The sequence below is a fragment of the Pagrus pagrus genome (assembly GCF_965226575.1).
Source record: "Pagrus pagrus genome assembly, chromosome: 10".
In the NCBI taxonomy this organism is placed as follows: Eukaryota; Metazoa; Chordata; class Actinopteri; order Spariformes; family Sparidae; genus Pagrus; species Pagrus pagrus.
Window position 1 is genome coordinate 34,430,471 of NC_140194.1, and position 26,139 is coordinate 34,456,609.

General features: G+C 41.3%; 2 protein-coding genes and 2 long non-coding RNA genes across 4 annotated transcripts; 3 read left to right on the forward strand and 1 right to left on the reverse strand.

Moving 5' to 3' along the window:
• Positions 1-9,936: 9,936 nt before the first annotated feature.
• LOC311263614 (uncharacterized protein) lies at positions 9,937-10,693 on the forward strand (the record flags this gene model as incomplete). Its single annotated transcript, XM_084363804.1, has 3 exons — positions 9,937-9,996; positions 10,118-10,205; positions 10,319-10,693. The coding sequence occupies exons 2-3, from the start codon at positions 10,134-10,136 to the stop codon at positions 10,691-10,693; spliced, it is 447 nt and encodes a 148-aa protein (XP_084219930.1). The 5' UTR covers positions 9,937-9,996; positions 10,118-10,133.
• Positions 10,694-11,904: 1,211 nt separating this feature from the next.
• LOC311263618 (uncharacterized protein) lies at positions 11,905-13,169 on the reverse strand (the record flags this gene model as incomplete). The annotated part of the gene is made up of 3 exons (XM_084363808.1): positions 13,050-13,169; positions 11,967-12,656; positions 11,905-11,922 (listed from the first exon to the last, which is right to left on the reverse strand). The coding sequence occupies exons 1-3, from the start codon at positions 13,128-13,130 to the stop codon at positions 11,905-11,907; spliced, it is 789 nt and encodes a 262-aa protein (XP_084219934.1). The 5' UTR covers positions 13,131-13,169.
• A 1,288-nt stretch (positions 13,170-14,457) lies between these two features.
• On the forward strand, positions 14,458-17,651 carry LOC311264402. The gene is made up of 4 exons (XR_014623461.1): positions 14,458-14,679; positions 14,956-15,086; positions 17,121-17,262; positions 17,385-17,651. It is a non-coding gene; the product is annotated as an uncharacterized lncRNA (long non-coding RNA).
• Positions 17,652-20,341: 2,690 nt separating this feature from the next.
• LOC311263368 lies at positions 20,342-26,137 on the forward strand. The gene is made up of 4 exons (XR_014623343.1): positions 20,342-20,401; positions 25,170-25,320; positions 25,474-25,560; positions 25,656-26,137. It is a non-coding gene; the product is annotated as an uncharacterized lncRNA (long non-coding RNA).
• The last annotated feature ends 2 nt before the right edge of the window (positions 26,138-26,139 follow it).

Below are 26,139 nucleotides of genomic sequence, written 5' to 3' on the forward strand. Positions count from 1 at the left end.
CACTATCTCCAACAGCTGCCCCCTAAACTTAAAAGGATTAAATAAAGGTGATAGAAAAAGGGATGGGTATAGAAGAGAAAGAGAGGAAAGTAAACAATTATTGAAAATTAACTAATTAAAAAATGAATTAACACAAAATTGAACAATTAGCCTCTTGAACAGACCCCCTCCGAATGGGTCTGGGAGTGGTTCTATGTAGGCTAAAGAGCAGGTTGCCCCCACCGGTCGGCCTCCTCCCCAGGGTCTGGAAGCGGCTGAAGAGGGAGAGCCCCTATAACTTTGCAGGGCAAAGATGTTGGTTTGGATATGAGTAGTGGGGCATAGATGGCGTGTGACGAGGGGTACAGGAAGGTGTAAGCTGGGTCCCCCTTTCTCTCCTGGTTCTGTCCCACTCTGCCTGCTAGTGAAGGGTGCACTAAGTCAAGCTGGGTCCTTATCCTTCTGTTCATAAGCAGCTCAGCTGGTGTTGCTCCGGTAGTGGTCTGAGGAGTTGAGCGGTATTTGAATAGAAACCTGGCAACCTTTGTCTCCACACTGCCCTCCCCCATCTTCTTGATGCCCTCTTTAAACACTCACAACACGCTCAGCACAGCCATTGGAAGATGGATGGTATGGAGCAGTGGTCACATGCTTTATGCCATTCTTTTTTAAGAAGATTTTGAACTCTGCACTCACAAGACTCGGCCCATTGTCACTGACAAGCACAGCTGGGATACCATGAGTGGCAAAGATGCTTCTGAGTGTCTCTGCTGTCCTGGCTGATGTGATGGACGGCATTGGATGAGCTTCAATCCACTTTGAGTAGGCATCAATTACAATGAGTGTTGGGACCCATAGATGAAGTCATTCATTGTGAATTTCAAAATGGACTCTGAACTGAACTCAGTGTCCCAGAATTCCCCATTCTTCACACCTAGGTGCAAAATTCAGCTTTGAGCTACTATTGGTCAGGGTGACAGACCCCCCTCTGATCAGAGAGTCAAAACTCCAGCGCCTTCCTTTGTTCTCTCTCTTCTCCACAGGCTCTCTTCTCCACAAGCTCTCTTCTCCACAAGCTTCTCTTCTCCTCCAACTTCTTATCCTCAAGGGCTCCTCTCCATCTCCCCCCCATGGGGCTGCCTGCCCTCGAGATCTCTTCTTCTGGGCCTAACAGCTGCGGAGAGCTGCAAGCTTCATTTGCAGCAGGCCCAAAGAACTTCTCCTCACTGCAGCGACACGAGGTCCTGCCAGTATTCCTGATCAGTTAGCACCAGCAGCTGCGACGCAAAGCTTGCCAGCTAACTTCACAATCTGAGGAACACCAAGCAAGTTAGCACTAAGCTGCTATCCCTGCAAAGGAAAGGAGCGAACCGTTTCCTCCTCTGCCGACTTTCATCAGTCCTTGCACAGCAAGAACAGCATTCAACATTGGAATCCCAACGTTCTCCTGCAACCACCAGCACCTTTTCTTCAAAGACTGGCAACGTTGAACTGGGCTTAGATAGCATAGCATAGCACAGCTAAGCACAAGACTTTAAACTCTGGTTGATGTAATGCAATAAAATATGTGTTCAATTTATGTGTGTCCACTGTTTGAGTGTTATTGTGATCTCAGGTCAGGTTATTGGTAGTTTGCTTTCCTAGATGGCTAATTCGACGTTAGTCGAATGATGCTTCACACAGACTCAGGGTCTTTGCATGCAACTAACCATCGTCTATAACCTGGCATCACGTCTCACACACACACACACACACACGCACACACACACACACACACACACACACACACACACACACACACACACACACATTCCTTGAGCCTGGAGCATATCACACCCACATGTGATATCAGTGACCACCATTGTTTCTTTGTTCTGCCAGACACACACTCACACACACACATACACATACACACACACCTGTATATAGTACGTGTTAGTTAGTGTGTTTTCATCTTTGTGTTGAATAAAAGACTTTTTAACCCACATGTTGTCTATTTAATATTGTACAAGAGTGAATGTTGCCAACCTCTACTCTGTCAAGAGCTCCAAAATCCTTCGACCATTACTAGCTGTTAAGGTAATATTGGTTGTAGTTATTAAGTTAATTATTAATCAGAGTTACAAACAGTTTAGTACCTTTTCTGAGACTGATTTGGTGAATTGGCTATATTTTCCCTTCTTCAAGGGTGGTGCCCCAAGGTGATCTAATGTAAATTGGATCTTATTAGTAATCATAATTAATAATTGTCCCTGATAATCATTAATTATTATTGATAGCCAAATTTAACTCAAAACTCCCTATTACTGTTGCATGAAGCACTACATTATGGTGCCTCGTGTGATGTGAGCACAACATTACCAATTGGATTTTGAGGTCAGGGGTTGTTGTGAGCCGCTCCTCAAGTTTCTCAAGAGACTCGCGATCTGTCAACGGCAGCAGATTTTGTTCGATTCCTAGCTCCTCCTCAGTGACGGACTTCAATCCTTGCACAGTTGTGAAAATGATTTTCATTTGGTCCATCATTATCTGTTGATTTGCAAGAAGATTTCGCAGGAGAGCTAGGAAGGAAAAAAAGATTTTGTGGATAAGTAGTAGGGGTGGAGCTGCACCCGAATACGGTATTCGGAAAGACACAAATAACGTGTTTTTTACAAATACTTATTTCGAACAAATACTTTAAAAAATATTTGTATTCGGGAACAAGAAAAACATCATATCAAAAAGCTACGTTTCCTCATGAGACCGCAGTACATGCCCGGATGAGTGAGTGAGTGACGTTCAGGAGTCGGAGGTCGGGGGGTCGAAACACAGCTGTTCCAACCCCCCCGCCCCCGCAGCTGTCCATGGTGCTGCTGGACCAGGTGATGTTGTTTACACTCTGCGTTGTGGCTTGTCTGTGAAACGCGCGCTGCTCAGGGACTGGGCAGATCTGTCCCACTTGGTTTGTCCCTCACTCCGTTGGGAGATCTTCCACAGAGTAAAAGAAATACACATTGTTTCTCTCCCCCGCTCCGCTCGAGCGCGGCTGAACGCGGCTTGAGTTTAGTAAAAAGACCAGGTAGAGGCCAGAAGCATAATGACCGTTAGCTATAGGCTACTATGTCATATTATTTACAGATCAAGTTTAGTTCTTGGAATTCTGTGCATTAGAAAGAGCAGTTCTTTTAAGTATTATTTGTTTTTATTCTGTCTGTTCAACGTCCTCCAACAAGGACGGGTGGTGGTGGGGTTCATAATGTTCACAATGATATTTTATTAGTTGTTGGTTTAACCATGGATGAGGTAATGGCTGTTATGTTATTTTCTTTTCAATGACATTCCTTGTTACATGTTCATTGCTGGATTTATGGAAAAACATCAACCAATATTGCATATCCATAATTATTATAATGGATAATTAAAGAATACTTACACTATAACGAAAATTAGAAGTGTAACTCAAAAAAATATGTATTTTTACGCCTATTTTGAATTTTACTTGAATACAAATACAAATACAAATACTTTTCCCCCGTCAACAAATACAAATACAGATACAAATATCGGCTGCTCTGCACACCCCTAATTCAAGATCTACGCAGGCAGAAATCAAGCGCACTATGCGCGCACAAATTTGCCGTTCGTACTTGTGTCCCCCCCACTTCTGAAACTAAAGTTTCGCCCTTGGTTAAGTATATTTCTCCAGGAAAGTTTCTTCTGCCTCTCAAGGTTATAATTACAGTTTATAATTCAAGAGAAGGTCCAAACAGTCTGATGGCATTATTTTGCATATGAATTAGCCATGTGCTTCTGTTCCTTCGCAGACCATGTCAATAACACTCGAAGACATAGTGTAATTGGATTCTCTGAGCACCGCAGACAGTTCAGTCCTTTTGAATTCTCCTTCACATCTTTCTTTGACCTCATGACGCTTTCCAACAAGGTCAAGGTGTGGTTTCGTAAACACTAGGAGGTCATTTTTGACTATGCGCGTTCCTCCCAAAACGGCGCTGACGTCCACTGCAGAATTTAATCTTGATATTTTCAACACGTCCTCTATATAAAATCACAATCGAGTAAGTCGACATTAAAAAAAAAGCGTCAAGCATGGAAACGTAATTTGTTACATACTGGTTGAAATAAAATCCTTGGTGACTACAGCTGTGGCTAGTGGTTGTGGCTAACCTTGCATGCCACCATATGCACAAAGGATTGTGCCATGAAAACAGCTCATGGCAGTCTATCACAGATGTTAATCATTAAAATCTGAATCACTTTCACTGTTTGTTTCAATCTCGTAATTTATGTATTTTGTAACGTTACAATCGACCTAATACGGCTTGGCTTGGCTTTATTCGCGGACTTCATGCTACGAGGATACGATAGACGATAGTAATTAAGGTTTCAAACATTTAGTAAATGGGGTAATTTGAATGTCGACAAGATAACATGCAAAAATTAATTAATAAAAAATAGTACCGCAAACATACCTCCAGTCCTCAGTCGACTTCCCGCACGATCCGCTCGATTAACTTAGCAGAGATGAAGGACTTGTAAGCCGTCGCCATTGGCTTCTCTGATGCATTCACAGGCAGTGGGAAACTTCACTGCTCTATGCAGTGGGAAACTTCACTACTGTTATGGCCTCAAATTGAAAGGAAACTTTAATCAAATGTTTCAATGCAAAAATGCTACAGATTGAGGTAATTACTCCCATATTAAAAAATTACTTAAAATATAGTTTTAAGCAGAGTGAAGAATACGAAAACTGCCTATTAAAAATGAAATAATCTTAATATTCTCAGTCATGCAAGCCATGGGATGGTTTTGATTAGTAAAAACGAGTTAAAATAGTTTTTTATCTTTAAATAATTTCAAATCATAAAGGGATTAAGAAGTTATACATGTATTAATAATCATTATTTATTCAGTTCCAGGAAATCAGTAATTCCTGCCTGCCTTGAACGCAGCAGTGTTTTTGGAGGGAGTTTGGAGGTGCAGGTGCATTGAAAGCTCCCCTCCCCCACCCTGACTTGCACCTGACCTGACTGTGAACTTTCAGAGGAGCATGTAGTATGGCACTTATTCAATCTGAGATACAGAGCAGCACAAGTCTGAACTTTTTAAATGCTGTTTATCTTTAATAGGGATTTTCACATATTTTATACCAGATATGTATATTTAAATTACTATTGAAAATAAAATAAAAAATACAATTAGAATTTTTCTTTTCTATTAAATTGTGTTACTTGTAAAAAATGACATCATGGAAGGCTGAATATTGAGACAATATTTAGGAAAGACTGATATTTTAGCTCTGGCAGCTCATTCTGACAAAGGACTTGTCTCTGTCCTGGTCTTGCTAGATCTTAGTGCTGCATTTGATACCATTGATCATCACATTCTACTACAGAGACTGGAACACTTAATTGGCATTAAAGGACCCGCATTACACTGGTTTAAGTCCTATTTATCGGATCGATTTCAGTTTGTACATGTTAATGATGAGTCATCCCTGAATACCAAGGTTAGTCATGGTGTTCCTCAAGGCTCCGTGCTTGGACCCATACTATTCACCTTATATATGCTCCCTCTAGGAAATATAATTCGGAAACACTCCATAAACTTTCATTGTTACGCAGATGATACCCAGTTATACCTATCAATAAAGCCAGATGAAACTAATCAGCTAACTAAACTCCATGCATGTCTCAAGGACATTAAGACCTGGATGACCTGCAATTTTCTGCTGTTAAACTCAGATAAAACCGAAGTTATAGTACTTGGTCCTAAACACCTTAGAGATGCATTATCTAATGATATAGCTAGTTTGGATGGCATTAACTTGGCCTCCAGCACCACCGTCAGGAATCTGGGAGTTATCTTTGATCAAGATATGTCCTTCAACTCCCACATAAAACAAATTTCAAGGTCTGCATTTTTTCATCTACGTAACATTGCAAAAATCAGGCCCATCTTGTCTCAAAAAGACGCAGAAAAGCTAGTCCATGCATTTGTTACTTCCAGGCTGGACTATTGTAATTCTCTATTATCAGGCTGCCCTAACAAGTCTCTAAAGAGTCTCCAGCTGGTCCAGAATGCTGCAGCACGTGTACTGACAGGAACTAAGAAAAGAGATCATATTACTCCTGTATTGGCCTCTCTGCACTGGCTCCCTGTAAAACCAAGAATAGAGTTTAAAATCCTTCTCCTCACTTACAAAGCTGTTAATGGTCAGGCACCATCATATCTCCAGGAGCTCAAACTACCCTATTACCCAACTAGAGCATTACGCTCCCAGAACGCAGGATTACTTGTAGTTCCTAAAGTCTCCAAAAGCAGAATGGGAGCCAGAGCCTTCAGTTATCCAGCTCCTCTTCTGTGGAACCATCTTCCTGTTTTGGTCTGGGAGGCGGACACCCTCTCTACCTTTAAGAGTAGACTTAAGACCTTCCTTTTCGATAGAGCTTATAGTTAGGGCTGGCCCAGGCCTGTCTTGGACCAGCTCTTTGTTATGCTGTCCGGGGGACAAATGATACACCGAGCTTCTCTCTCCTCCTCTCCTCTCCATCTGTATACATTATGCCTGTATACATGCCCCATCTCTGCATGTCACTGACTTCACTTCTTCCCCGGAGTCCTTGTGCTTTCTAGTCCTACAGGCTCCCATGGATCCTGGTCGCGCCCGGGTCGTGGATGCGCCTACTGCCATGGCCCTGCCCTGATCGTGGATGCACCTACTGCCATGGCCCTGCCTGACACCCACCACTACTGTTGCTAATATTAGTCATATCTCTGTTACATACGTTCCACTACTATTATTATAATGCATTACTACATACTATATACTATCCTTACCGTTAACCACTACTACTGTTATTACTAGTCATCACATTTCCATTATGTGCATTTCATTATTATTGCTGTAATACCTCTTCATGTACTTTCATTCCTGTTAACCATCCATTATAATTGTATACATTGTGATCTCGTTGATCTGCTCTGTACATGCGACATCTATTGCACGTCTGTCCGTCCTGGGAGAGGGATCCCTCCTCTGTGGCTCTTCCTGAGGTTTCTTCCGCATTTTTTTTGGGGGGCAAGTTTTTCCTCACTCGAGGGTCAAAGGACAGAGGGGTGTCGTCTCTGTACAGATTGTAAAACCCTCTGAGGCAAACTGTGATTTGTGAATTTGGGCTATACAAATAAAATTTGATTTGATTTGATTGTAGTGACACTGAAGGTCAGTTTCTAAGCCTGTTGACTGGCATCCTATGGTGGCATCCCCTCCCCCACCCTGAGTCCTCTCTTAACAGCCTTAGCTTTGAAGTCTGTCTTCTCCCTCTCACTAAAGAGATTTCTGATGCTGCTCGGGAAATTGCCTTCATACAGAATTGGGGGAGCATACGTCAGTCCGACCACCCAAAAGTCCGACTACCCATTAATCCGAGTTACTTTACAGTGTTAGGGTTAGGTTAAGGGTAATGTAATCAAATAATGCCCTAATTGCATATTTAAATATACATTCATGGAAACCTCCAATACAAAGGATGTTCTTATTCATGTCAGTGATCAACCTGTGAAGTTTCATGGATATATCTCTTAGTTTAAATTTTTGCCCTATTCACCTCAATTATACAGGGGCTAATATTGTGGTGGCCATATTGGATTTCCAGCAAAAAATTAACTGGGTTGTCCATATAGGTTGAAATCCTACTGTGTTATAGATATTTTTCTGGTGGCCAACCTTTTATAACATTGCAAATGCAGCACCCCGGGTGGATCATCTTATTTGTCCTCCAACATGTCAATCATTCTAAAGAAATGCTCACGTCACGCTGTCATGCATGCTCTTTCCTGGCTCGTTTCCACTAGCTGCACGTGCACTTTGATTATTTATGTGTCCCATGAGATGTCTGCGAGGACTTTTACCCCAGTTGGTGTGACAGTGGAGCATTACCGGCAGCCCGGTGGATGGTGCAGCGGGGGCTCCACCGGCCGGGACCGCACAGTAAAGCCGGGGGCATGGAGGGGGTGAAAAGGGAGGCTATACAGTAGGATATACAGTAAAATGTTTTAATAAAAGTATTTCAAACATGCACAGAACAGTAACACTCTTGCATAAAAGATATGCCCCAGTGGTCAGCATAATCCGACTCGAAGCAGACTGGTGCATTGGTGTGCAGATTAAGAGGAATAACAGAGAGTTTGTCATCCTGAATGTGTACAGAGTGTTTTGAATAGGAAAGCTAAGTAGCTTTAGAAAGCTCTAATCATTATGGGACAAAAATATTTTTGTATGACACTTATAGGTGAGCAACATAAAAATCTGGCTAAATCCCTTCAATCCTGTTTTTTCACCTTCAATACCCCCTGTCTCTTTGGCTGCAATGCGGCCCCCTTTCACCCTAGAAAAGGGTAAATTTGCATGGAGGTTGTCTTGGGGCCCCTACACAAGAATACAAAAGCAAAATATAAGTCATTTAGAAAAAAGGTCCTTTTCAAAAACCCAATTCAAAAGGGTGTTACACCCTCTGACATACTGACAAATTTATAGTAGTATTTAATTTATAGAGGTCGTGGAAGTCTGAGCTTTTGATATGTTGTTCTGTAGCCCCAGATGAGTAGATAAGCATTGGTTTGGCTTTGATTAGACATCTACTTTTTGGTCGGCGGGCCTTCAAACTTTCACATTTTTAAACCAAATGAGGCTCACCATTCCAACAAGCTGAATGACTTGAAACTTGTTATCCATTCCAAAAGCTCACCACTGCTGGCCACTAGGAAAGCGAAGAAAGCTCCAATTATGGGACCAAAATGTTCTTGTATTACAATTTTAGCTGAGCAACATACTCAAATCGTATTCATTTAGGATAAAGTTTTCCCCCTTTGGCCCTAGAGACCCTAAATTTTGCACGGTGGTTGACCCCCCAATACAAGTGTGCCTAAGGATTTTTCATATTGCAGGTTATACTGGTTTACAAAATAAATATGTAATGTTGTGTGAAAAATACCATTTGAAAAGTTGAGTGAGGATTTGAAATGTTTTTTCAAGACACAAGAGCACAAATTTAACCGAAAAAGTGAGCACAGCGCCTAAAAACTCTCTCTTTTTTTTTTTTTCCCAACATCGCGTCATATTACGTCACGATAGGGAGTTGTATGCTAGCAGCTGCCATAGCTTAAGCTGTGTCCAAATTCAGGGGCTGCATCCTTCGAAGTGCGGATTTGAAGGCCAATTACGTCACAACGCTGCGCGAAGGCTGTCCATATTCGAAGGCTCCTCCAAACGCAGCCCACAAATGCAGCCTGCTTCTCCCGCTTTTTGGAGGACGGACCGCTACTATCCTTCGCAGCCTCCCATATCCCAAGATCCTTTGCGCGCCGCTGCTCAGTCCCGAAAAAGAAGAGGGAAAATTTGAACAATGGCGACATCAAGTGGCGCAGATATGACATATAAATGTAAGTATTGGGTTTATACTCGGTTTTTACTCATTTGAACATCCAACGCCAGATATGTTAAACTTCAGGGGACTTGGAAAACCTCCAAATTTCAACTTTCAGTTAAAATACGTGACGCTGGTGATGCATTAGCACACGGCATAAATTAGCATTGTGCCGTTTGAAGTAAAGCCTTAAAAGCCTTCACTTTCAAAATGTTCAGCCGTTCAGAGGTTGACTCATATCTTATTGTGACGAGACTTCATGTACATAAATGGACCAAGATGAACAAATTTAGATTAGGCTGTGATCCCTGCTTTATTTCTAAACTGTAAAACTGTAAAGTCTAGTTAAACGTTTGGATTGAATAAAGAGCTAAGTTTAGGATTATCATCATCATCATCATCATTATAATAATAATTATTATATTTTTGCTATATCAGAACCCTTTTGTCTGTTGACATTACATAACACGTGTTTTACATTTCATTTTGTTTTAGGGAGCAAGGAGCAAACAGAGACATTTATAAGGGTCAGAGGCCAAAACGACCATTTATTTACAGGGGCCAAACACTCCGCCGCTGTTGGATGGAGGTAAGGCAATAATAAATAGCCCATTTGTCAGTGTCCTGATGTCACTTTTTTGTAAATCTTTGCATCCCTGTGTTAATGTGATCCTGTGTTTACCTTTTCTTTTGCTTCTCTCTGTGTTTAGAACAATTCTAGAAAAAATGGGCCTGCAGGGAAAGGTCGAGCCCCTGCAGGCAAAAAAGAAATGGGACAACCTCAAAAAAATATATAAGGTAGGTGCAAGTGTGAATGATGATGTGGAAACTACATTTTATTTGTTTTACCCATACAATTTAATAAATACTTTGCGGAAAAATGCTGACATGATTGATTTCCACTGCCTTAGGATTGCAAATATCCAGCAAGTGGAGAGGGGGTCAGCGGGAAGCCAACCGCTGCCACTTGGCCCTGGTTTGTCCTCATGGACGAAATTTTGGGACAGAGGCCATCCATTGCCCCCCCTGTATTGACTTCGTCGATGCCTGAGGACACACCAGGGCCGAGTGCAGCGGTTGTCCAAGAGGAGAACGAGGAGGAGGAGGAGGAGGAGGAGGAGCAGCGTCAGCCACGGCAAGGCAAGAGGAGGAGGGAGGATGACCTGCTGGACCTAATAAGGGAGGATATGAGGCTGCAGAGGGAGGCAGAGGAGAGGAGGGAGCGAGAGAGCAGACAAAGAATGGACAGGTTATTCTCCCTCCTGGAGCGGATGGTGGAGCGCTAATTTTATTTTATTTTGTTGTTCATTTATTTTGTTCAGGCTGTTAGTTAGTTTAAATTAGTTGTTTATAATTAGTTAATTGTTAATTGTTTGTTAATTGTTTGTTAATTGTTAGTTAATTGTTAATTAGTTAATTGTTCACCGCAATCATTGTTTGTTATTTATTTCATTAATTAAATATTGTCACCCACGTTGTCTATTCCATTTAGTATTCACAAGGTTTTTCAAACATCAAACCTTTCTTATTTCACTTTCTGTTCCATATTGCACCTTCAACATGCTAAATATAGTTGTTATTCACTAATGGGTCAATGTTTACACAAATGAATGTACACATTTGATAGATTTGAAACAAAATAGACTTTTATGCAACATAAAAGCATTAAACATTAACACATATATAACACAACATTTATAACATATTTATAACATATTTATTGTTGTTTTTCCACCCGACTGAGAAATAGAAAAAAAGGATCAAACGAAAAAAAGTTAAATTGTTCCAAAAAAATCTCCCCACTGAGCAGGAGTCCCTGGCAGTGCTGATGGGATGCCACAATAAAGACCTGGTGTCAGTGGGACATCATCTGGGGTGGTATTCAGGGTGTTTGGGGGGTGTAGTCTCCACTGTCCACCACATCGTCCATCAACAGGGTTTGCAGGGCTGACTTGATCGACGGCTGCCATGCCACTGAGAATTTTTTAAGAAACAGGCAAGAATTATGATTTCATAATGTGATCATAATATAATAATGATGACTGATTGCGACGAACACAACTATCTACCAAACACTTTAAATTGGAATAATGCCTTTAAGATTATTTTACTTACCAACTAAAGATAGTCGTGGTCGGGGATCACCTCCTCCAGGGCAGACACCTCCGCAGACAGCTGGTCCCGCCATGGAGCACCACTGGCTGCCTCCAACATCCCCTCCCCCTCATCCTCCGGCATGTCGTCCTGCTGCTCATCCTCTGGGGGCATGATGTCACCTGCCCCCAGGCAGATGTTGTGCAGGACGGCACAAGCTGTAATGACCTGAAATGAAAAAAAGTATTCATTAATTTTGATTTACTCTTCTTCAGTACTCAAAAACAAAAAAAAAAAGAATCCTGTTGAGTTATGACGTACCTGGGGCACAAAGGTGTGGTGCACCTCCAGCGCTTGCAGGAAGATGGACCTGAACCTGGTCTTCATCATTCCAAAGGCACGCTCAATGATAGAGCGTGCCCTGGAATGATGGAGATTAAAGCGCTGGGGGCCCACACCTTGTACGGGTCGCTTGTAGGGAGTGATGAGGGGGAGGGGATGTTGGAGGCACGGGTACCCGCCATCTGCGAGGATGAAGTGCCCTGGAGGAGGGTAGATAGCCCGCCTGTACAGTGGGCTGTGCCGGAGTACTCGGGAGTCGTGCACCGACCCCGGCCAGCCCACGTACGTGTCTACGAAGCGGCCCTGATGGTCACAAACTGCCTGCAGGATGATGGAGGCGAACAGTTTCCTGTTCTTGTAGCAGTGACCATCAGGGCCGCTTGGTGGCTTGATCCTCACATGGCAGCCGTCGATCGCTCCAGCAGCTTTTAAAAAAGCTCTGTGTCTTGCCAGCCCTGCAAACCCCCGAGTTACTGCCGCCAGGTCTTCAGCGGTCTTTGGGAGGTGGATGACCTTGTGGCGAATGGCCACCACCTCCCCAGTAACTCGGTGGACGATCCAGTGGACGGTGGAGCGAGGCATCCCAAACACCCTTGAGACCACCCTGTATGATGCCCCACTCGCCAGCCAGAAGAGGAACACCAAGGTCTCTATTGTGGCACCCCATCCATGTCTTCGATCCTGTTTGAGAAGATTCAGCAGCACTGCCAGGGACTCTCTGCTCAGCCGGAAATCCTGCCTGGTGTCCCCATCCTCGAAAAACCTGTCGAGGACGGGAACAGCCAGGTTGATCTTGCAGTACAGGGGTCTGGTCTGGATTGGGAAAGGAAGGGCAGAACAGGAGAAGAAAAATGGTTAATTAGACAATAGCTACATAATTTTAGTTAATAAGATAATTCTAGTTCATTTTAGAGCTTTGGTAGATAATGCTGAATCTGATTATCAATCCACTTATCAGTCTGTCTAGGCTTCTCAATCTGGTTTTGATGATTCATGACAAAATATTTTAATATTAAATTAAGGTCAGGGTTCTTTAACTATTAATCAATTGTCAATGTTATAAGGCATTAACCATATGTGCCGTTCTACAGTTATACATGTCTAGTATTAACGTGGTTGTATTGGTATGTTAATGACCCCCGACTGTTAGCTAGCTAATAATGATTATAATGATAACATTACTGTGGGTTCAAATAACAGGTTTACCTCTCCACGTTCCCCTCTCAATCGGAGATACACCAGCCGCCGACGGCGCCGACGGAGCCGCATCTCCTCTTCCTCCAACATGAGGAAGATAAGGAATAAAACTAAAACTTCAATTTCAAGCATCTTTTCTTCTTTCTTCTTTCTCTTCCAACTTTCTTTTCTGTCTTTCGCGGTCCTGGGCGGCAGAATTCGTGACGTAAGGGTAAGGGGCGGGAAAATCTGGTGACGCAACCAGGAAATGCTCCGAAGGCTAGACCGTCCAATTTAACAACGGTTGACGCGGCCGTCGAAGGACTCCCCGAAGGATCCAGCCTTCGGAGTCCACAAAGGCTGGGTCCTTCGAAGGATGCAGCCCCTGAATTTGGACACAGCTTTAGTGTGTCTCCAAGTGTGAGAGCAGATGGCTATCAGTCAGAGCGGCCATCTTATCGTGAGTCACTGGCTGTGTCCAAATTCAGGGGCTGCAGCCCACGAAGTGCGCATTTGAAGGCCAATTACGTCACAATGCTGCGCGAAGGCTGTCCAAATTCGAGGGCTGCTTCAAACGCAGCCCACAAATGCAGCCTAGCCTTCCCTCTGTTTGGAGGACGCATCGCTACTATCCTTCGCGGCCCGCTATATCCCAAGATCCTTTGCGCACCGCTGCTCAGTCCCAAAACAGAAGAGGAGGCAAGAGAAAATGGCGGCATCAAGTGGCGAAGACATGACATTTAAATTTAAGTAATGGGTTTATACTCGGTTTTTAGTCATGTAACATCCAACGCCAGATATGATAAACTTCAAAACCTCCAAATTTCAACTTTCAGTTAAAATACGTGACGCTGGTGATGCTATGGTAAATATAGTTGTTATTCACCAGTGGGTTCATGTTTATTTTGTAATGTTAATGATTCAATTTAGATATGACACATTTTATTGTTAATTTTTATACACACACAAATAAATGTACACGTTTGATAGATTTGAACCAAAACAGACTTTAATGCATCTCTTCATTCACAATCGTGACGTAAGGGTAAGGGGCGGGAACATCTGGTGAGGCAACCAGGAAATACTCCGAAGGCTAGACCGTCCCATTTAACAACGGTGGACGAGGCCTTCAAAGACCTGTCCGAAGGACCCGGCCCTCGTGGACCGCGAAGGCTAGGCCACTGAAGGCTGCAGCCCCTGAATTTGGACACAGCCAGTGTGTTTACAGCAGGTTTGGATTGCGTTATCATGGACATGGTAAATTATTGAGTTTGTGGTGGTTTCACAAACTCCAGCCTGTCACGACACCGAGCCCACCGGTTTCCTAACAGAAAAAAAACGGTGCTATCTTCCGTGCCTGGGTGCGTGTTGTGCAGCCGAAGAGACGGGGCTTGACCTCTGCGTCAGCTACGAAAAACTCGGTTGTGTGTCGCTCACTTTAAACCAGAGGATTATCACTCCAGCGATCTGACGGAGTTCAACTGGGATTCCGAAGCAATAACTGTGCGACCCCCCGCCCCCCTCCCAACTCCCGGTGCGGTGCCTTCGGTGCCGACAGCCTCATCCGGACCGCTGTCTGTCAGCAGCTGCTGGTGCTGCCGCCCCGGCAGGAGACAGTCACGGATCAGACAGAGACTCAGCTGAACGTGAACAGCCACTTGTAAGTCTTGTTTTATAACATTTGCTAAGTACCCATTTACTGGACGTACATAAGAAGCAACATGACATGTTTTTGTAGAGCAGCGCAGCTAGCTTGCTAATAAGTGAGCAATGCTAGCTAACGCTAGCTAGCGTTAGCAACGTTTTTTGCACAACCTATCTTATGAAAAGGCACTCGGTTTGCCAATATAAGAAGTGTCAAGTTTAGTTACAGCCCAGTGACCCTGTTTGCACAGTTAAAACATTCCTAATGTATTTTATGTACTATATTTTGAAGGATTTGGGAGACATCGGCAGCAATGAGGCAGGAGAGATGACAGTCAGTGCTGCAGCAACAGGCTTTCCCTGGCTCCTCAGTGCCCCACTGCGGCTCACAGTGTAGCCTCAGACCTTCTCATCGTGAAACAGGTAGTGTAACATAACTCATATAGAGAATGTCAGCATTCACACTATTGTTCTTCTGGAATTTATTATTCCATATTCCGTACGTTTTTCGGCTCGTTTCTCCTCCTACAAATTTTGAGCTACAGAAACCATTCAACTATCAAAATCTTCAGCTCGTTAAGGACATTACTGCTTGTATTTTTGGCATTTCAATCTTTTATACTTTTGGAAATATTGAGCTTTTTCTGCAAAAATTTCCCCATTCATCCTTATGGGGATTTTTTCAAATTTCATTCTGCTACTACTTCAGCATACGTTCAGCTATAGAAACCGTTCAACTATCAACATGTTCAGCTTTTTAAGCTCTTTCAGCCTTGTACTTTTCAGCTTTTCAGCTTTTTCAAATATTCAGCTTTTTCAGAAAAAAAATTAATATGGAAGCAAATGGGAAAATCTTCAAATCCTCTTCAAAACTCATCCACTTTCAAGCTCTTCTGCTCCCTCATACTTTGAGCTAGAGACACCATTCCAACTTTAAAATAGTCACAGGACCTTGAACTCTTTGGCACGTATTCAGCTTTTAAAAATCTTTTACGGTTTTGAAATTAGCACAGCTTTAGTTTTAAGGATTTTTAGCTCGTCTTCTGGGTTTATAATGGGTGTGTATTGCGTGAGCTAGAGTGGGTGACATCATCGCTAGAGTGGAGAGCAGCTGCAAAAACTTGAGAAAAAACTCTCTTCAGCTTGATTTGGGTCCCACAGCTTTTACTTCACATAGACAATATATACATAGAAATGTAGGAAATCTTGTTGGCTTTCAGATGATGTTCTTATTTCAGATGTAGGACTTAAACTTTTGGCTGTAGAATCCCTCGAGCGACAAGCACTCCAGCAACTCCCCCATAAGCTGCAGTGTTAACTTTGAGCCTAAATTTCTGGAGTGGAGCAGACGGTACCGGTTTTGTCTCTCGCTCTGGCTCCCTCATTTTTCACTTTACAGAAATAAAAAAGACATCACATGGTTCAGCAATGTCTCCTGTTACTCACTGTATACATATTTTGGCCATAACCATTACACTTTTTTCTAAACCTGCAGGAGTTTGGGAGGTGTTTTCCCATTTATTCTTATGGGGGCATTTTCAACTTTGGTTCTGCTACTGCTCCAGCATATGTGCAGCTACAGAAACTGTTTGGCTGTCAAACTGTTCAGCTTTTTAAGCTCTTTCAGCCTATTACTTTTCAGCTTTTCAACCTTTTCATCCTTTTCAAATATTTAGCTTCATGTTCAGCTAGAGAAACTGTTCAACTATCAAAATGTTCAGCTTCGTGTTCAGCTAGAGAAACTGTTCAGCTATCAAAATGTTCAGCTTTTAAGCTCTTTCAGTTCATTACTTTTCAGCTTTTCTCCCTTTTCAGCTTTTTCAAATATTCAACTTGATGTTTAGCTAGAGAAACTGTTCAGCTATCAAAATGTTCAGCTTTTTAAGCTCTTTCAGTTCATTACTTTTCAGCTTTTCTGCCTTTTCAAATATTCAGCTTTATGTTCAGCTATAGAAACCATCCAACTATCAAAATGTTCAGCTTTTTAAGCTCTTTGAACCTATTACTTTTCAGCCTTTGACTTTTCAGCTTTTGAAAAAAGTCAGCTTTTTCTGAAAATTCTTGACCATTCATTCTCATAGTTTTATGCATTTTTTATGCATTAGGCAAGTGTTTTCCAGCACATTCAGCAGATTTCCGAAATCACTTCAGCTGTCAGCATTCACGCTGTATTTTCGCAGGAAATAAAATTTTTCTAGTTATATATGCTATCTATATGCATACAGGCGGTACAACTCCAACACTATCTGACCTCCATTTTTAACACACTTGAACACATTCTGTGACAGAGCTGTTGTATGGGATTGCAGGTTGGACAAGGGTATATGTAGCAAACCAACCATTGAATGTATTAAGTTACATAATTGTATAAAGATTGTCCTCTTATTATCCTAGCTTTCCAGGCACAGCCCAAGATGTGTCATGGTGCAAAAATAATAGGTAATTTTCTTTTTTCAGGGCTACTGACAAGTTCATTGTGTGCCAAAGCCAGCTTATGTCTCTATTTACTAACTGCTCAGCCCTTCAGAAACTGAAGTAAGTAACTCCAACGGAAGGAAACATTGAGACGCAGGAGGGAACTTGTGCAAAAATAAAGCAGGTAAGGGTCTTCTTGTGATTTCTGATGAAAAAATATCATAACTTGTATTTCAGTTTGTATATCTTGTGTTATTTATGTACTGTAATCTTCTGCCTTTCACATATGTCTTTCATGTCTGTCAGCATTTTTGGCTCCTCATGGATTCTCTGAGAGTGCGAGAGTGCAGCACTGTCCTGTCCTCGTCTGCTGTGGCTCCCCTTTCCAGATCCCTCCAGAATATCAACAAGGAGGAAGCTGTTGGCATATTCACTGCACAGCATTCATGATTTAATACAGGACATTGATAACTCTGAGGCTTTTCATACTCATAACACTGTTTTTTTTTTTTAAATGGGTCAGATGGTATATTTCTTTTGATTATTAATGGATAATAACCGTTTTTTACAATCTGGACCTTATTTCTAGCATAAAATATGATCATTTACTCACCCAGATAACTTTGGTGTCATTACAAGTCGAAACAATGACTGACGAAATTAGATCCAGCTGAGAGCCGCGTATATCTGTATAATGCGAGTACACAGGGCAGTGCAATGTAGCCTCTAAATAACACATTATCTGCCGCAAAATTCGTTAATTTCACCAATATTTTGTTATGATACACTACTGCTATTCCCCTCTGAGTCCGGGGTTAGCTGTTGGTCTGTAGGTTGACCTACTAACCTCTGATCTGGATGATGTCATCTCCGACTGCGGCGTGGCTTGTTGCTATCGCTAATGCTACGGTTCGTTTCTGCGTGTTTCCGACTTGTCTGAACAAAATGAGCAGCTGGACGAAGTTCAGCTTCCTCTCCGCAACCTAGACTTACTAAAGCTCTGGCTATTTGCACTAAAAATGGGCCCAAATGCCGAAGCGGAATGATTATTATCAGAATGAGCCGGGCAGCGGTCGGAGATGATATCCTCCAGGTCAGAGGTCAGTAGGTCAACCTACAGACCCCAGGTGTTGATAACAGCTAACCCCGGACTCAGAGGGGAATAGCACTAGCGTATCATAACAAAATATTGGTGAATGAACAAGTTTCGCGGCAGATGATGTGTTATTTAGAGGCTGCATTGTGCTGCCCCGTATACTCATTATATGGATATACGCGGCTCTCAGCTGGAACTAATTTCGTCGGAACGACTTGTAATGACACCAAAGTTATCTGGGTGGGTAAATGATCATATTTTATGCTAGAAATAAGGTCCAGATTGTAAAAAATGGTAATTATCCTTTAATAACATTTGGCACATCTGTATAATAGTTGCAATGTTCGTTAAGTTAACACTTAGTTTACATGTGTTGTACAGGATGTGCTTAATTGTGTTAACTTTAATTCATGAACATAATTTATGAAGGACATGTTTGTTAGCAGTCTTAAGTTGCTGCTGCTGCTGCTGCTGCTGCATGCAGGTTTAACCATCAAATGCAGATCTGACTGTACCCTTCTGTTAAAGAAAGAAAAACCGATATAGGCTAGGCCCAGTGGACAATCTTCCTGCTGTATGCAGTGTAGTGGTATTCCTTTATTTTCTTTCTCTCTTGCACTTAATGGTATTTTTAAGATATTTATGCTGTTGCAAAATGTTGTTGTGTTATCGTGAGCACTGTCTATGAGAACCTGGGCAACCTCATAGAGTGTTTTGAGACCCTCAGGTCAGACACACCTTTGACAGCACCATGGTGAGGGAGGCGTCTGGCTTCCCAGGTGAAAAAGTATTATACTTAAATATATTAAAAATATATTTGTAGCATACAAAGGTTATTAAAAATATACTTGTACTTTTTGTGCTTAATTTGTAGTATATTTAATATATACTTTTAGAAAGTGTACTTTAAAATATATGTGATTAAGTTCATCTTTAATATACTAAAATTAAACATACTAATTATGCAATAATTAAAGTTGTACTTTATTGTACTTATTAGAAGTGTACTTCATTGTAAGTCTAATGTAAATTGTTCTAAAGTATACTTTTAAAAAGTATACTTTATTTCAATGCACTTATAGTAGTAGATTAATATTCTTCTTGAAAGTGTACTTATTTTTGTGTCATTTGTAATGTACGGTTAATATACTTTATTAAAGTACACTTAATTTGCACTTCTTTGGAAGCAAACTTAAGTACACTTATTAAAAGTGTACTTCACTGTAAGTCTATTTTAAATTGTTCTAAAGTATACTTTTACAAAGTATACTTTATTTCAAAGCACTTATAGTAGTAGATTAGTTTTCTTATTAAAAGTGTACTTATTTTTGAGTCATTTGTAATGTACGGTTAATATACTTTATTAAAGTGCACTTAATTTGCACTTCTTTGGAAGTGAACTTAAGTACACTTATTAAAAGTGTACTTCACTGTAAGTCTATTTTAAACTGTTAAAAAGTATACTTTTACAAAGTATACTTTATTTCAAAGCACTTATAGTAGTAGATTAGTATTTTTATTAAAAGCATACTTATTTGTAATATGTAGTTAGTATACTTTATTAAAGTGCCCTTAAATTTAACATCATTGGAAGTGAACTTAGGCACACTTATTAAAAATGTACTTTAATTGATAACTGGGAATGAAATGAAAACAAACCACTGTTAGAACTATTTAATATACATTTTCTGAAGAAGTACGGCTTAAAACAAACTCAACTTCATTTGCACTTTTTTAAGTGTACCTAAATTAATTTCCAATTAAGTGAAACTAAAGTGCACTTTAATAAACCATACTAACTGTGTATTACAAAAGACTTGAAATCAGTATGCTTTTTTTATGAATACTAATAAACTACTATAAGTACTTTGAAATAAAATACACTTAGTAAAAGCATATTTTAAAACAGACTTACATTAATGCACAAATACTTGATTGTCAGAAAGATAGAAGTTTATTTAGTCTATGGAAAAAACACATTGTTACAGTACATTATAGTCAATCTGAGCAGGGATTTTTTTAAAATATTGTTTGGAAAGAAAGGCGCCTAATTCAAATAGCAACGTTTGCATCTTTGCCGTCCAATCAGCGCACTGCGCTCAGCTCCGCCTCCTTGAGCTCCACCATTCACGGCCCTTCATTCTGGTCACGTTGCTGTTGAATGACATTGACCAGCTAAAGTCTCCGTCGTGAAGCAAAGCAAGCACAAGCCTACTTCTGATTCACAGTAAGTACATTCAATGTTTTTATTTTCTGATTGAATGGTCATACAGTTTATACTTCCATTCGTCACACCGGCTAATTTTATGATTTCGTTGGCGAGTCATTACGTGATTCAGCAACTTCAGTCATCGTAGCTAGCCAGATAACCAACGTTAACGTTAGCTAACGTCAGTCTTACAGCTACTGTAACTGTAAGTTAACCTATTATTACTGCTCTTGGTAGCGGCAGCGTTACGCCTGTGTGTATGTGCTTCAGTAGCACAGTGTAATATTAGCTACATAATGAAGAGGAGCAGTGCGTGTCTGTGCGTGTAGAGTCTCTCTGTGTGTGTGTAGTGGAGCGGGCAGCAGGTGAGGTTGGAGCAGACATTAGCAGAGCAGAGGAAGAGGTTAGCCGTGCATGTGCAGTTCAGTATGTGGCCAAATAAACGCACAAGCTTCTCCAGACCACGTAATGTCTCTCCTATTGTTTTACCAACTGCTGTCTGGCAGCAAAGTAAAGTGAAGGGTGTTAGCCCTGAAGCTAACCGGCTCCAGCCCAGGAGGAAAACGGACTCCCCTGCGCTCTCCCGTCCGGTCTGGGACCGTAGGTCAACACGTGTTTACCTGTTCACATTCAGTGTTAAGTTGTTTTGCTTAGTACACTTGTACAGTCTACTGGTTTAGCCTACATCCCAGCAAACATTTTCTCGACCTGCGTCTAGATGAAGACGTCCAGTCAACGTCGCGTCACGTCGTGACTTTAATTCGACTGTTTTTCAACATCATAAAATAATATCATGGCAAATATGACCTAATTAAATATGCATTTTAGAGCGGTTTAACTGAATAAACACTGCCAGAAAACGCTTTCTCGACCTGCGTCTAGATGAAGACGTCCAATCGACGTCGCGTCACGACGTGACTTTAATTCGACTTTTTTTCGACATGTGAACATTAGGGGAATACGATCTCAAAGAAAACATATTTAACTGAAAAAACATTGTCAAGAATGATTTCCTCTATCTACTGCTGTGTCGAGATGCAGATATCCAATCATGTCGGGACGTCTGATTAACGTCGGGCAGGCAGGTTGATTTGACGTCTATCTGAGGGGCTGAAATGACCAACGTCATTTAGACGTTGTTTCAACGACCTATCAACGCACGAATGTTAAAAACTATTCGAAATAATGGAAATATGTTCGTGAATTTAAGAAAATAATGTAGTATCATATTGGCAATGTGGGCTGAAATGTTTGTGATTCTAGCATCCATCTAGGAACTATTTTTCCTCGCGTAGTCAGCGCACCTAGTGGTTTCCTACGCATGCGCAAGAAGAACTTTGCAGTGTCAGTTGACGAGGAGGAGACACAGACACCTGTGAAAGGTGAGTTACTAAAAGTACTGTAATTTAAAATGAAACCGTGTTTGGTAAGACATTATACGTTTATCAGTTGCATGTTAGAGTTTTGATTTTGTTGCTGCATCGTGTATTGTTACAGATAGCTGTTTTTTTTTGCTTTTATTCGTAACCGAGCGGCGGCTAGCAGCCGAGTTAGCTGCCGTGTGAAACTAGCCCTGAGTTAGCTCACAGGCTACGTGAGGTGCTCGATGCTAAACCGAGCCGAACATCTGTGCAACTATCGGTTTAGCATCGTTACAGAACCAAAACACTTTAAGGGGCCGTCCAGACGGGCGAAAACGTTATTTTTTCTCCGTCTTCCTCGGCATTGTTTCAAGAATATTTGCATCTAGACGGATCAACCGAAAACGCTGTAGTTCATATGCCAGGCCTATAGGTGTCGCTTGACATACACCAAAAACGGGACGGACCATACGGTCCATACCAGCTCCCGAAAACTATCTGGTCCACGGACATTGATATGTGGCCAGAAATCGTCTTATAACCGGGGTCTAACCGTTGACACATGCTGATAGTTGTCTGGTGTCGCTACACGACCGCAACGGCAGAGGGCGCCAGCTTATTGTAGAGACGTGACTGACAGTGTGGCTGGTTATCTGTCAATCACAGCGTAGGTGTAGAATGGTCATACTTTGTGCCATCTTCTTCAAATTTGAAACAAGTGTTCACTGATAGTGTGGCTACAGCCCCATAATGCCATTGACATGCTCAGATGAAGCCACAAGCAGTTATTCATCCTTACAGTTTTTTTTTATTTTAGGCGTACTAAAATTTTTACATTTTTATTGACTTCAGAGGTTAATCAATGTCACTATCTCTCTACATATAAAAGTAATCTATTTGTGTGTCTCTGTCCCTCGCATAGGCCTGTTTTGATAACTATTTGTCCAATTTACCTCACTTCACAGGTTTATTGTGAGACGCACACCAGGTGAGATACACACACACACACACACACACACACACACACACACACTTGAATGGGGGGGCTTGAATGAATATGAATATTTGGATACAGCCTCAGAGCCATCCGCCACTGTTTTATGCTGTGATGATGCTTGGACAGAGGTGCTAATGCATAACAGCAGCAACAGTGAGGAATATCTTCAAATTCATTCTTTTAGAGTAAATGTATTCCGAAACTGTAGCACATGTTTGAAATGAAATGGAATTGTCCTTTAAAAGAAAACCTCTAATGTGCTATTGTGCTCCCTGTGTGTACAGCCAGGCACCTGCATGAAAGAGAAGTTATGCTTAGTGTTGCATCTCTGTGTTGTGCCTTTTAAAGCCACAAAGATGTTCCATGTCATCAAGTGTAAGAAACTAAGATTGATATAATTGAAATTACTGAATGGGCTTCATGTGCATGTGGCTATCCTGGGCTAAGCTGGGCTACCATAGCACAGACTGTTAATGCCTACTGGCTTTATTAGGAACCATCAGATTCAGGCTACTGAGTGGCTCTAAGAAGTGGTTCTTTCATTACTCTTTCAACTCCCAAAACAATTTGTTCTTGCCATCTATAAAGTGCATTTAACATCTGAATAGGCGCTCTTGTAAAAATGTTTATTTTTTTCTTATGCCCTCTCTCCAGCTGCTGTGAAGAGATGGAATCCAAAGGCCACAGATGCAGAAATAGAGAGTGTGATTCAGAACCAACTTAAACATGCCCCACCAAGAAGCGGGGGCAAGGGGCAGACCCCCAAAGGACTGCAATAAAAAGAAAGTCAATAAAACATTTGTTCCCATAAACATGTTCGTTTTTTATTCAATTATTCAATATATAGATAACTCGTTACATATATCTGGTCCTGAATGCTGTCTTTTTTTTCTTTCTTTTTTTTTTTACCTGAGATTTGTCCATGTACTACTTGTATTTTACAGTATGGGTGAACATTATTCGAGTATTTTTAACTTTATCACAGCTGAGTTTATTTACTATGAAAGTTTTAACCAGGTTCACCATTCCTGTGATATTTTAAGTTGGCAAATGTGAAATTTGCTGGTGTTGTCTATTGGACTTTTTGACCTCTTTGCATTTTAAGGATTTTTTTGCTGAAATTGATAAGTTAATTTAAATAGTTGCAGATTAGAGCATTGAGAATTGCACATGTAGACTATAGGCTACAGCACAAGAGCTGTGCTTGTAATAGAATGTATGGATGTGGTAATGCCAGTTATGTAGGCACTAGTTGAAACTCGATTTAGGTAAACATATTTTTAAATGCAATACATTACATGTGTATTTTGACAAAGGTTGATATGGCGTCAAAACGACGTTGAAACGACGTGAATTGATGCCGTCTAAGAGCCGTCGAAATGACGTCGGTCATGAAAACGACGTCAGAAAAACTTTCATTTCAGCACCTCTGGTAGACGTCGAATCGACCTGCCTGACCGACGTTGATTAGACGTCAAAAAGACGCCACGTAGAGACGTTGAAAAGTCGTCTATACGACGTAATAATTGAAGTAGCCTGCTCTGTGAGCCGTTTTTATGTCGTCGAAACGACGTGAATTGATGCCGTCAAAATGACCGACGTCAGAAAAACTTTCATTTCAGCACCTCTGCTAGACGTCGAATCTACCTTCCTGACCGACGTTGATTAGACGTCAGATAGACGTCACGTAGAGACGTTGAAAAGTCGTCTATACGACGTAATAATGACATTGATTGAAGTAGCCTGCTCTGTGAGCCGTTGATATGTCGTTGAAACGACGTGAATTGATGCGGTCTAATAACGGTCGAAATGTGGTCGGTCATAAGACCGACGTCAGAAAAACTTTCATTTCAGCACCTCTGCTAGACGTCGAATCGACCTGCCTGACCGACGTTGATTAGACGTCAAATAGACGTCAAAATGTTTGCTGGGATGTTAACCGGTCGTCTAGCTGCTTAGTTTATGATTTCGATTTAAACTACTTCCAAGAAATCAGCCAACCTGAAGCTTACTATGAAAGCTGTTCATGTCTGCAGATACAGTATAGGCATGTCAGTACAGTATCTGAATGCAAAAACGACAAAATAAGGTGACCTCTATTGATCCTACACCAGTAACTTGTAATAGCAGCTCAAGAGTCAAAAGTAGAGGAAAAGATTGATTAATTGATAAATAAAATCAAAATAAATAAATGTATACATCATATACGCCTCTCACTGACCACAGTTGGATAATTGCACAGAAGTGAGCACATCTTTGTAATATAAAGATAAAATGCTATGTAGCATTAATAAAAAAATATAGCCTGTAAATGTGGTAATTGCACAGAGTTTGGAATTTCACAGGACCTACACACTTGTTCAGCACACTATGTCTGTGCTGTGATTTATAGTTGTAACCACTGTTATTATTTCCATGTTGTCTTCAGATGAGCACTAAACCAAAGAGCCACAAAGCAATGGGAGTAGGGGAGGTGGATGGTGAGACTGAAGACATTCGCCAGCTCTGGGGTTTGGCCTGCTGGAGGAGGCAACAGACCAGCCCAGAGGCAGCGCAAATGGCATGATCTCTCCCAGAAGGTAAAGTACAGCAAAATATCCACCTATTACTCATGACCATGCAGATCACTAGATGAGAAAAAGTCATTCTGATGGTGCGGATTGTATTAATCTGACCATGGACTGTACACTGAGTGTCTCCATCCAGGCTGAATACAATTCTGATTGTTTCAGATTGAGAAAAGCCCCATGCAGGCCCGTGGACAGACCACCCTCTTTAGAGTGTTCATGGCCTCTAGTTGTGGATTTCACACTGTTAAGGTGAGCTTTAGAAAAATTGCATCTCGCATGTCTGTTTACATTGCTGTTATGCTGTTGCTGTTACAGCACATGTCATAATACTGTTGTTTTAGCAGCCTGCCACTCAGTCTCCTGCTGATGTCCAGCCTGTGGTCTCAGTCTCAGCCCTTGATGCAACTGATAATGCAGCCCAGCAGTCTTTCCTGCGCCCCCTCCAAGTTTAGCTATGGTGAATATTGTTGCAGTAGTTAGTTAGTTTTTTGGTACATACATTTTGAGTTTAAACAAACTGTGTCAATGTTTCACATGTAAAAGTTTCAAAAGTCAGTTTAATGTTCATCCCTGTCATTACTAGCTTGTCTGCGGTGCACAGCTAGCAGGGTAGTGCTAGCACAGCTATTGTTTCTTTTTATTTTTTCCTTTTATTATTGTTTTTTAGTTAACTTGTTAAAGAGTATGACTAAAAAGAATTCTCTGGGGTCAGATGGTCCAAATTTGAATAAAAATGTTACGATGAAGAGAAACTGTTTGAAAATGTTGTTTAAGAGGTTGTTAAAGATGTACTTAAATGTACTTTATTATGCACATTTTCCCTGTAAT